General features: G+C 50.9%; 1 protein-coding gene across 5 annotated transcripts in view; it reads left to right on the forward strand.

Moving 5' to 3' along the window:
- CALN1 (calneuron 1) overlaps nucleotides 1–12,006 on the forward strand; it is a 612,621-nt gene that overhangs the window by 285,725 nt on the left and 314,890 nt on the right. For all 5 annotated transcript variants that reach the window (XM_032264678.1, XM_032264679.1, XM_032264677.1 and 2 more), the window contains one exon: nucleotides 6,414–6,557. In XM_032264678.1, the coding sequence (XP_032120569.1) occupies nucleotides 6,414–6,557 (144 nt within the window). The remainder of the gene's footprint in view (nucleotides 1–6,413; nucleotides 6,558–12,006) is intronic.

Genomic DNA, 12,006 nt, shown 5'->3' on the forward strand with positions numbered 1-12,006 from the left:
CCCTCCCTCCCTCCCCTCCCACCCTCCCTCCCTCCCTTCCTTCCCTTCCTTCCCTTTCTTTCTCTCTTTTCTTTTCTTTCCAGGGTTTTACCATATTGGCCAAGCTGGTCTCAAACTGCTGATCTCAGGAGTACAGGCGAGATCCACCATGCCCCGCCCTCCAGTGCTGTCTTTCAAATCACCCCTGTCCCAAACTCTGACATCTGAGCTCTATTTCTGAGATCTATTTCTGTGGAGAATAAGCAGATTTTGCGTCGTACCCATCCTGAGATAGGGGAAATTGTTCTTCATGACCAGTTTGAGGTGGCAAGTTAGCACTGTAAATTTCAGCTGATTCTTCAAAGCCAGAACATCAGCCAACGAATGTCAGTGCTGACTGGTGTCTGAGAAACGAGTCTGCTCCCTGGGGTAGCTCTGCTTTTGCCGTTGTTTCTTCCTGGAATCGGCTGTGTCGTTAGGAAGCATGGTGGAGCTGAGGCCTGATTCTCAGAGGGCACCAGGTCCCAGTGCAGGCGGTACCCGTGGTGACTGCAGACATTTTTTAAGAAAAAAGAGGGCCTGGCATGGTGGTTCCTGCCTCTAATCCCAGCACTTTGGGAAGCCGAGGCGGGTGGATCACCTGAGGTCAGGAGTTCAGGACTAGCCTTGCTAACATGGTGAAACTGCACCTCTACTAAAAATACAAAAAATTAGCTCGGTGTGGTGGCACGTGTCTGTAATCCCAGCTCCTCGTTAGGCTGAGGCAGAAAATTCGCTTGGACCCAGGAGGTGGAGGTTGCAGTGAGCTGGGGTCATGCCACTGCAGTCCAGCCTGGGTGATAGAGTGAGACTCTGTCTCCCAAAAAAGAAAAGAAAAGAAAAAAAGAGTTACCAGCTCATACCTGTAATCCCAGCACTTTGGGAGGCTGAAGCAGAAGGTTTGCTTGAGACTGGGAGCTCCAGACCAGCCTGGCCAACACAGTGAGACCCTGTCTCTACGAAGTATTAAAAATAAAAAATTAGTCGAACATGATGGTGCGTACTCAAGAGGCCAAGGCAGGAGGCTCCCTTGCGCCCACGCGTTCAAGGCTGCAGTGAGCTGTCATGGCGCCACTGCACTTCAGCCTGGGCAACAGAGCAAGACTGTCTCAGAAAAAAAAAAGAGTTTTCCAGCAGAATGGGAAGTGAATCTCAGGCTGGAGAACAGGATCATTTCTTCCCAAGTCCGTGCTTGGCTCAAGACTCTCTACTTTGCTTTAGGGAGGAGAGGCTCAGATCCCTGCGAGAACGCCGACTTTGATTCCGGGCTATTCCATAGGCATGCAGAGACTGGAGTCCCTCAGATGACGCGTACTACCGTGTGTCCCTTCATGCTCCACACAGTGACAGTTGGACAGGTTCCTGCCTCCATGGCAGGTAGCATGGCTGTGGCCCACAGCGGCATCTTGGAGGTGGTTAAAATTGGCATACTGGTGTCTAACGCGCATGTTTCGCGAGGTGGAGGAGTCAAGTTTAAGTAAAGACCAAAGGCGCCGCGTGCTCACGTAGCGCTGAAGCACCAGAGACCGCGGCCCAAAGTGCGAATAAATGTCAGTGAAAAGCGCACAGCGTTACCGGCTGTTCTTGAAAACTTGGTCTGTGGTCCTCAGCTCCCAAGGGTGGGAAAACGGCAAAGCCCACTCAGCACTGCGAGCCGTCTCCTGGAACCAGGGGATCCTGCCTGCTCCAGTGTCTCTGCGGGTTTTATGGGCATATGTGTCACACCCTGTTCTGCTACTAAACATAAAATTAGGCACATATCACGTCTCTCCCAGAATGCCAGACCTGTTTCCTTCTTATAAGTTCTGGTTCGCCTGCGTTTTCCTTACCCTAGAAAGATGCAACCTCCAGAGGTTCCTATTATGGATTTCTAGTTTTGTGATTTTTTCCCCTTTCTGCTACTTTGAAAAAGGAAAAAAAAGAGTTTAGTGAGGTTTGTCCGCTTCTGCAGACAGACACGCACACAGACGCACACACAGACACACAAACACACACCGACATGCAGACACACATGCACACACAGACACGCAGACACACATACACAGACATGCACACACACCTGCACACACCCAGACATGCACACACCCAGACACACATGCACACAAAGACACACACAGAAATGCACACACATGCACACAGGCACAGACACGCGCACACACAGACACATGCACACAGACACGTGCACACAGACATGTGCACACAGACACGCACACAGATGCACACAGACACACATGCATACACACAGACGCACACACACACATGCACACGCACACACTGACATGAATTCTCTACCTGGGAGCTAGGAGCTCTCTGCAAATACAGAGTAAAGAAGACCTGCATGCCACAGAAAATAGAACCCTGAGCTGATGTGTGCCGGCCCTGTCCTGGGCTTGGTTGGAGGATGCCAGCCTTGCTACAGGCTACAGACAGAGTAAACCACAGGCCTGCAAGGCTTCGGAGGAGCAGGTCCCCTTAGAGCAGGGAAGTACTGGAGTGACCTCTGACCTCTGTCTACGGTCTGACTTGGTAAATCCAATAGCCTCAAAGGTGGGGCACCTCGGAGGTCTGCAGGCTCCGCTGTCGTGAGGCCTAGGGTCAGGCCTAGGGTCCTGGTGCACGGGCGGGCTTCTCGCGGCTGGAGCCCACAGCTGGTCACAGAAAGAATTCAGCATGCTGGATTGGTACTGGTAATGAATTTACTGCTAGTATATGATCCTTACCCATCAGACATATCAGTCCTTCGGTAGCTTGCTAAGTGCCTCCTGCAGTGGGCAGGGAACTAAGATGAAGGAAGGGCACAAGGTGCTTACCTCTCACTTCCAGGCCGTGTTCTCAAACAGCCCCAGCCAGGGCCCTCTGGGGTGTCGTCCAGTGTAAGGAGGTAGGTTGACGTTCAGCCGTAAGACCCAGGGCATGCAGGGAGACCCCACAGGAACAGGCCCAAGCCTGTCAAAGGAAGGGACCCACCCTGCCTGGCCACATCAGTGGCCTGGACAGTCCAGGATTGAGGTAGAAGTAATGGGAAATGGAGATGATGCCTGGGGAAGGAGTGATCTGGAGAACTAGGAGCGAGGCTTAGCTCACAGCTGGCTCTCCAGTGGCCACGGCCGCAGACCCGGTCATCCTCTGACATTCTCTCCTGTTGCATGGTATGTCCCGGCCCCAGTGGAAACACCCGCTGCTTTAGAGGCTGGCAGCTCAGACCTAACCCACTTTTTCAGATGGGTAAGTTGAGGCTGAGGGGAAGCCTGCAGCAGCTTGCAGGGCAGAGCTGGTGCTCACTGCCTCACAGGCTGACCCTCACGCCAGGAGGCCCGGCCTCTGCATCCTCCATCCTTGGCCATGGGGGATCTGAGCTCAGGCCACATGAGGCCATGTCCTCCACCCCAGTGTCCTTGGGCCTGGTGCACCATGACCTCAAGCTGAGCAGTGGCTCCAAGCCCCTCCCAGGGCACTAAGGCCTTGTTAGGAAAACGTGGCTGTTTTAGGTAACCCTGGGCATAGTTCGTTGATGAGAAAAGCGTAAATGCAGACAAGCGCTTTGATTCAGAATTTGGGTTGGACTAAACTTTGTTTCTGCACCATCGATGGAAGGAAAGGGGAGGAGGTGTTGGACGGCAGATGAATAGGGTGTGTCAGAGAACACGCGCTTCTGTTCTTCAGCTCGACACTTCAGCGATGTCTGCGGATCCACAGAAAGAAGGACTGGGGGACCCGAGGGAGCCTCGCAGCCCACACAGCTCATTTCACGCGTGAACACACTGAGGCCTCCAGGGTTTGGCCGCAGACCTAATTAGCTGATACGCCTGGCTGGGAGCCTGGGGTCCCAGTGCACAGGCTGGACTTCTCGCTGCTGGAGCTCATGGTTTGTCACAGAAGGAATCCAGCATGCTGGATTCATACTGACAATGACTTTACTTCTAATATATGATCCTTACCCATTCAGGCGCTGGAGTCCTTCAACACCCCCTGTCTAGCGTCTCCTACAGTGTGGGCAGGGAACGCGCTAAGTTGAAGGAAGGGTAGGAGGTGCTTACCGCTCAGAGAAGAAGCCAGTCATAGTATTTCTAGAGGGAGCATGCCGGTGTCACAAGAGAGGAATGAATGACCCGCTGTGAACAGTCAGCAGAAAGGGAGATAACTTGGCTGTGGGGAGCAAAGACAGTTTTGTGGAATCCGTGACCCCTGTTCGTGTTTCCCAGTGGGCAGGTCCATCTAGACTTACTCGCAAAGTCCAAGGAAGTTGAGAGGCTGAAGAAGGAGGCTGACATATCTTGTTTCTCAGAAAGAAACATTTAATAGGGACACAGCTACGTCTGTGTCTTGTGGGGCGGTGAGACAAGGTGGTGGATCCCCCGGCCATCACCTGCCAGACCCAGAACTTCTATACCACAGGGAGGGAATGTGTGGGACGACTGTAGGGAAGGGCAGGAATCTGCCTAAGGGCAGGATGTATGGTAAGTACATGCTCTTACGCAAGGAACAGTAGATAAAATAGAAGGCTAGGAAGCATTCCCAGAACTAGACTTTAGAAGAAGTCAGCATGGCAGATTAACATCCAAGATGGAGTCACTTTAGCCTCCACACTTGGCCTTGAAGGATGGTTATAATTTTGGGCAAGGAAAGAAGGGAAGATGTTTCAGGCAAAAGCGCTGCATGGAATAGTGTAGCAATCTGAAAGGCAGCCCCCCAAAGATATCTGAAAAGCAGCCCCCCAATGTTACCTTAGAGAAAGATCTTTGAAGACGTGCTGAAGATAAGGATATTGAGATGGGGAGATTATCTTGGATTATTTGAGTGGTCCCTAAATGCGAACACAAGTGTCCTTATAAGAGCAGGGCAGAGGGAGATTTACAGACAGAAGAGGAGAAGGTGGAGATTGGCGTGATGGGGCCACAAGCCAAGGAATGCTGGCAGCCTCTGGCAGCTGGAAGAGATGAATGGATTTCCCCGGAGAGTCTTCCTGGGGAGCACAGCTCTGCTAAAATGTTGATTGTGATCTAATGATGCTGACTTTGGAATTCTGGTCTCCAGACTGCGAGACAATGGATTTCCGTTGTCTTAAGTCACCAAGTTTGGGGTAATGACCGTGCCAGGAGCATGGTCAGATATTCAGTGAGGCAGTGAGATGAGTCAGAGCCAAGTAGCTTGTTTGCATTTGAAGAGTGATAGAAAGTTTCTGCATGCATCTTACCATCCTGAGTGGAGCCTGGGGCTGAGTGGGAGAACCCCAGTGCCTAGTGGATCATTTTTATTTCTCTGTATGTATTAACATTGTGCTCCTCACGTGATAGAAAGACAATGCTCGTTACACGGCATGGTGAATAATGGCAGCTGACATATCAGGGGTTGCACTGGGTTTACTGACGAGAAGTCAGAGCTGCCGTAGTTCTGGCATGCTCAGATACAATTAATGGACCTTTCATCTTCCAGCTGTAACCTCCAATTCCCTGTGTTGTAAATCCAATCAGGACTGACAGCTGCAGTGGCTCTGGAGAAGGGGACTCTGGGCGGAATTTAGGGCAACTCAGATTTAGGGGAAGAGGAGAGGAGATTGTCTGCCAAGTGAAACAGTCCTCACTGACCGCAGAGGCAAGTTCTCTGCTGGCTTAGGGACAAAGTGATTAAAGGTGTCTTTTGAGTTTTCATGGTGTTCTTATTGATCTGAGGTTGTTTATAGCCACAAAACACCTGTAAATTAGGAGAATGGAATAAAAACATCAGGATCCTTAACTCTTCTCCTCCTGTGAGGCTGAAAGAGCTTTCTGTACAGCCCCGACAGCAGCAGGGATCTGAAATGCGTCTGCAGAGGGGAACTGCGGTCTCCTTTCCTCCCGAGGGCTGCAGTTAAGAGGAGCTTTCTCCTCACAGCTGAAACAAAAGCCTCGTCTTTGCTCAGAAAGTGTCCTTGGTTAACATGATTGTCTGCTGGGACCACTGTCTAATTGTGTGCCTCCCGGAGAGTTGGAGAATGCTCAGGCCCAGCTGCCTCCTCCCGCCCTCCCTCCCTCCCTCCCTCTCCTTCCCTCCTCCCTTCTTTCTTTCTTCTTTTTCTTCCACCCCTCCTTTCTTCCACTCTCCCTTCCACCTTCCACTTTTTCTCCCTCCCTTTCCTTTTCTTTCTCTTCCTTTCTCATTTTCCCTTCTCCTCTCCTCCCTTCCGTTTCCTTTTTTCTGTTTCCCTTTTCTTTGCTTCCTTTCTTTTTCTACATTCTCCTTCTGTCCTTCCTTTTATTGATTAAAGAGCTTTAACACATCACTGTGAAGCGGTCAGGGGTTCTCAGAAGACGGATAACGGATATTACTGAGCACGGGTAAGTTCTCAGGCACGGATAACTGCAGTGCAACAAAGCCAGCCGTGTGACCACTGGCCTTTCTTTGCTTTTCCCTTGTAGAAATCCGAGAGGCCTTTCGGGTTCTGGACCGGGATGGGAACGGCTTCATCTCCAAGCAGGAGCTGGGCATGGCCATGCGCTCTTTGGGGTACATGCCAAGCGAGGTGGAGCTGGCCATCATCATGCAGCGCTTGGACATGGACGGTAAGACCCGGAGACACGCCGCCGTCTCGTCACTGAGGCCTTGGGTTTATGCAGGGCCTTGCACTTTGAGCCCGGAGACTGGATTCCGGTCTTGGCCTCCGTTTGAGAAGCAGAGACTTGGACTAGAACAGGCTGTTTCAGTCACTTTCTGGAGAGCTCTAGGAGCCTGTGGAGATGGCTTCCGGACCATTCTAGGGTGGGGTGAGGAAAGAGGCCTGGCTGCTGGGGCGCTTAGCACCTTCTCTCTTCCCCTCCCCTCCCCCTCCCCTCCCCCTCCCCTCCCTTTCTCCCTCCCTCCCTCCCTCCCTCTTGTCCTTCTCCTCCTCCTCCTTTATCCTCCTCCTCCTCCTTCCTCCTCTTCCTTCTCCTTCTTCCTCTCCTTCCTCTTCTTCCTCCTCCTTTAAATGACAGTTTTATTGATGTAGAATTCACATACTCTAAGAGCCACCATTTAAAGTCCACAATTAGGGGTGTTTAGTGGATGCACAGACGTTTTTTCTTTCCTGTTTCTTTATCGGATGCTTTGTAGACGCAGATCTAAAAGTTACCTTGCTGAGCTCCAAGCTAGAAGCAGGAAGGAATCGGGGCAGTGAGTTCACCAAAACCCCTCAAATGGGAGCCCCAGCTCTTGCCTGGAGTAGAGCCAGGGCTTGCGCTCTTGGGGTACTGCTCAGTGTTTCTGGCTGCGTCACACTCAGGAAAAGTCAACCAGCGCGGGGCTGCAGGGGACAGCCAGCCAAGCCCAGACAGACATGGCAGACGCAGCTGGAAGGAGGACGTGAAGGAGACAGGTGACTGCCCCGTGGTGGAAAGGAGCACGGCTGAGGCAGGGGGAGGGCGGGGAGACGCCGGGAGCGGTGGGCGCAGTGCGGAGTGCGGCCCCAGTGTGGCCAGAGGAGAGTCAGATCCGTGCAACACATACCGCAGTGGAGTTGAGCTGGAAGCCGTCATCCTCATCAGGCTCACACAGGACCGGAGAGCCAAGCACCACATGTTCTCACTTTTTATTTTTGCCATGTGAGATACCTGTGCACGTTCTCACTTATAAGTGGGAGCTGCATGATGAGAGCAAGTGAGCACATGGTGGGGGACAGCACATACCGGGGCCTGTTGGGGTCAGAGTGGGGTGGGAGAGCATCAGGAGGAAGAGCCAACAGGTGCTGGGCCTCTTGCCCAGGTGAGGGGTTGATGTGGCAGCAGACCACGTTTACCCACGTAACGGGCGCTGGGCCTCATGCCCAGGTGAGGGGTTGATGTGGCAGCAGACCACCGCGGCACACGTTTACCCACGTAACAAACCTGCGCATCTGCACACGGACCACGGAACTTAGAAGCTGAAGGAATAAAAAACCATCTTCATCACTCCAAAAAGGAACCCCACATCTCTTAGCCATCACCTCCCCATTACGCTGTCCCCCTAAGCCCTAGGCTCACACGTTGTACGTCCCTTTGGTGAGCCGGGGATTCTCATCCACCAGCTTGGACTTGAGGTGTTTCCTGTTGGCCAGGGAATCACCCAGTGATTCTCTGCTTCTCACACACCAGCGTTTCCTACGCAGCCTATAAAACAAATCCTAGACTTAACCCTGGGCCAGTCACCGTCCCCACTCCTGCCCGGCAGACCAACGGAAGGGGCTTCCAGGAAGAAAATGGCATTATCCCCCTGCCGCACCCCGCAAGCCACAGCCTGCACGCTGCCTCACTTCCTCCACGTTCTTTGGGAAGGTCTAACCCAAGGATACCGTAACCCGCAGGCTTTGGAGACTTCTTAGCTGGAGGTGCTGTGTGGTTCCCGTTGTCACCGCCTTTCGTCCGGACATTCCCATCGTCCAGATCTGTTCAGAGACTTCACTCTCTTTTCTCAACTTCCATCTTCTCCAAAGTTTCCGAGAGACGACCTTCAGCTTATTCTCCAGTGACTGTGGCGGCCCTCCGATGAGCCCACGCCCTTCTTAGTAGAATCCTGTCTTTGGATTGTAGAATCTAAAAACTCGAAGTCTCTTAAACCGAATCCCAGATGCCTGAGCCTCGGTGAGCTCTTTGAACAACGTCGTAAGGCCCGAAGGGACTCCAGGCTCTCATGGAATTGGGGGGTATTTGCAGTAATCTAGAAATTTCCCTATGTACTGGAGTCTGATGAGAGAATGTGAAAACAAGCAAAACCTTGGGGTTGAGGATGCTTAAATCTTTTTAAAGACTTTTTAAATTAAAATTAAAAAGCATCCTGTTTTCTACCCAGCTCTCTCCCCCAGTTGGCCCAGCAATCCTATGTTGGTTCACATCTCCAAGTAGCTACTGAAGAAGCGAAGTGTTTCGGTTAAGGCTTTCCAAGAAGCTCCATAACTACAGCCCTAACATCTGGTCCTGGCCGCCGGTGTCTACACTCTGAGCCTCCTGTCTGGATTCAGCAAGCAAGTACTACGCCCCTTCAAAGGCCACCTAGACACTCTGCTGCGCCTCCCACGTGGCCAGGGCCGCACCTGCTGAATGAGTTTGAAGTCATGCCCAGCTAGCTTCATGTCACCCTCAAATTCATTGTCAGCGCCGGCCAGGGTGTCGATAGTCTCAGTAGCCAGGTGATTGGTGGGCTCCTCCAGGAGGAGTAGGTAGAGGCTCTGCCAGGTCAGCCAGGTCAGACCAGTTCACAGATGTGCAATGCATGCCACAACCCACTTTATAACATTTTCTTTTTCTTTTTTTTTTGTTTTGAGACACAGTCTCGCTCTGTCACCCCGGCTGCAGAGCAATGGCGTGGTCTCACCTCCTGGGTTCAAATGATTCTCCTGCCTTAGCCTCCCAAGTAGCTGGGACCAGAGGCGTGCGCCACCATGCCCGGCTAATTTTTTGTATTTTTAGTAGAGACGGGGTTTCACTGTGTTAGCAAGGATGGTCTCGATCTCCTGACCTCGTGATCCACCCGCCTCGGCCTCCCACAGTGCTGGGATTACAGGCGTGAGCCACCGCGCCCGGCAGATTTTAGAACATTTTCATTGCTTCAAAAAGAAACCTCGCACCTGTTAGCCATCATCTCTGAAGCCCCGTACTTCCCCGAGTCCTACGCAAGCCCTTCTCTACTTTCCATCTCTAGAGTTGCTTCTGCTGGACATTCCCTATACCTGGAATCGTAGAATTTGCCTTCCTTTGTGACTAGCTTCTTGCACTTACTATCGTGTTTCCAAGGCTCACCGTGTTGCAGCATTTATCGTGACTTCATTTTTTTTGATGGCCATGTTCCTATTCTACTGTATGGACATCACAGCTTGTTTTCTGCCTGTTTCTATTTATTGAGTTCCTGCATACAACCTCACTGGAAAAAAAAAAACATAACCTTGTTGTGGTTTTTTTTTTTTATTTGTGACAGATTCTCACTCTGTCTGTCACCCAGGCTGGACTGCAGTGGCACGATCTTGGCTCACTGCAACCTCCATCTCCCAGACTCAAGTGATTCTCCTGCCTCAGCCTCCTGAGTAGCTGGGATTACAGACATGCACCACCATGCCTGACTAATTTTTGTATTTTTAGTAGAGACGGGGTTTCACCACGTTGGCCGGGCTGGTCTCAAACTTTTGAGCTCAAGTGACGTGCCTGCCTCGTCCTCCCAAATTTCTGGGATTACAGGCGTGAGCCACCGTGCCCGGCCCTTATAGTGTTTGGAAAGCTTTGAAAAATGACTGCATTTGATAATCTGTAAGGCTCTTCCCTACTCTAAAAATCCAAGTTTTATCCCAAACCAGCTAGATCCTGCCTGGAAGGTCCAGGAAAGAGGCTCCTTCTGTTGTTTGTTAACACGCTCTCTTCCCCTCTGAGAAGCAGCTCAATTCTAGGCGTCGGGCACCAGAGGGTTGGGCTTTTGGCATGCCCAAATTGAGCATGAAGTATAGACCAAGAAGCAGTAGCAGAGGAGATGGGCGGAAAGGCTCTTTGGGGGAACAGAGCAGGGCCGCGGTAAGGAGAAGCTTGCTCCGCCTGCAAGCTGGTTGCAAGAGCGTGGTTGATAAGGAGAAGCTTGCTCCGCCTGCAAGCTGGTTGCAAGAGCGTGGTTCCCGCCTGTCATCTTCCTGGACTTGCTGGGAGGATGATAATAAGGGTGATCATATGGTGACTGGACCGTAGGGCCACCCGCCAAGTGCAGCTGTAGACATTTATTTTCTGGTTCAGGATAGAGATGTTTTATCCAGGGTATTCAGTTGTATGAGCGGTTCCCGGCCTGTCCTCTCAGTTCTGATTGATGGTGACTCACCGTATCTTCGTGGGCCTGATTTGACCTTACTTTATATTTTAGAGGTATTTCTGAAAAGCTGGAGCAAAGCACAGCTTTTACAGCAAGATCTCACTTCCGGTGACTTCCATCATTATTTCAGATATACAACTGCAGGAAAAAGAGTTTCCTCCTTAAAATAAGAAATCTTGATCTACACCTCTGTTTCTGGAACAAAGAAGGCTTTGGGTCTTTGATTCTGCTCACACAACTCTTGTAATAAAACGTAGTCAATCACTGCTGTAATCCCAGCACTTTGGGAGGCTGCAGCGGGCTGATCATCTGAGGTCAGGAGTTCAAGACCAGCCTGACCAACATGGTGAAATCTCGTCTCTACTAAAAATACAAAAAAAAAAAAAAAAAATTAGCCGGGCATGGAAGCCCATGCCTGTATCTCAGCTACTCAGGAGGCTGAGGCACAAGAATCACTTGAACCCAGGCCGCAGAGGTTGCAGTGAGCTGAGATCGCGCCGCTGCCCTCCAGCCTGGGTGGCAAAGCAAGACTCCATCTCAAAAAAAACAAAAACAAACAAACAAAACACCTAGTCAAATGGACTAAATGTGAATGGAATTAGCAACTTCTTTATACGTATACTGGGCTCATATTTCTTGTGGAGAGTTATTCCTAGTTATGTCTAGAAGTTATTCTTATAATTGTGGGAGAGTTCTTCCTGTAAGATTTAAGGATCTTGCTGGATGCCTGGCCCACATTTGTAATCCCAGAACTTTGGGAGGCCAAGGTGGGATGATTGCTTAAGGCCAGAAATTTGAGACCAGTCTGGGCAACTTAATAAGACCCCTGTCTCCACAAAAGTAGAAAAAATTAGCTAGTGATGGTGGCGCACGTCTGTAGTCCCAGCTGCTTGGGAGGCTGAGGCAGGAGGATTGCTGGAGCCTAGGAGTTCAAGATTATAGTGAGCTATGATTACACCACTACCCTGCAGCCCCAGTAACAGAGCTAGATCCTTATCTCTAAAAAAACAAAAATGAAAAAAAATAAAAAAAAAGATTTAAGCATCTTCAGCCCCAAGTTCATGCATGTTTTTATATCCTCTCATCAGACCCCAGTTCATGGGGGAATTTTTAGATTATTGCAAATCCTCCCTGCTTCCATGAGAGCTTGGAGTCCCTTCGGGCCTTCTGATATTGTTCAAAGCGCTCATTGAGGCTCAGGCATCTGCGATGTGGTTT

Source organism: Sapajus apella, unplaced genomic scaffold (genome assembly GCF_009761245.1).
Source record: "Sapajus apella isolate SASKATOON/1434 unplaced genomic scaffold, GSC_monkey_1.0 scaffold146, whole genome shotgun sequence".
Lineage (NCBI taxonomy): Eukaryota > Metazoa > Chordata > Mammalia > Primates > Cebidae > Sapajus > Sapajus apella.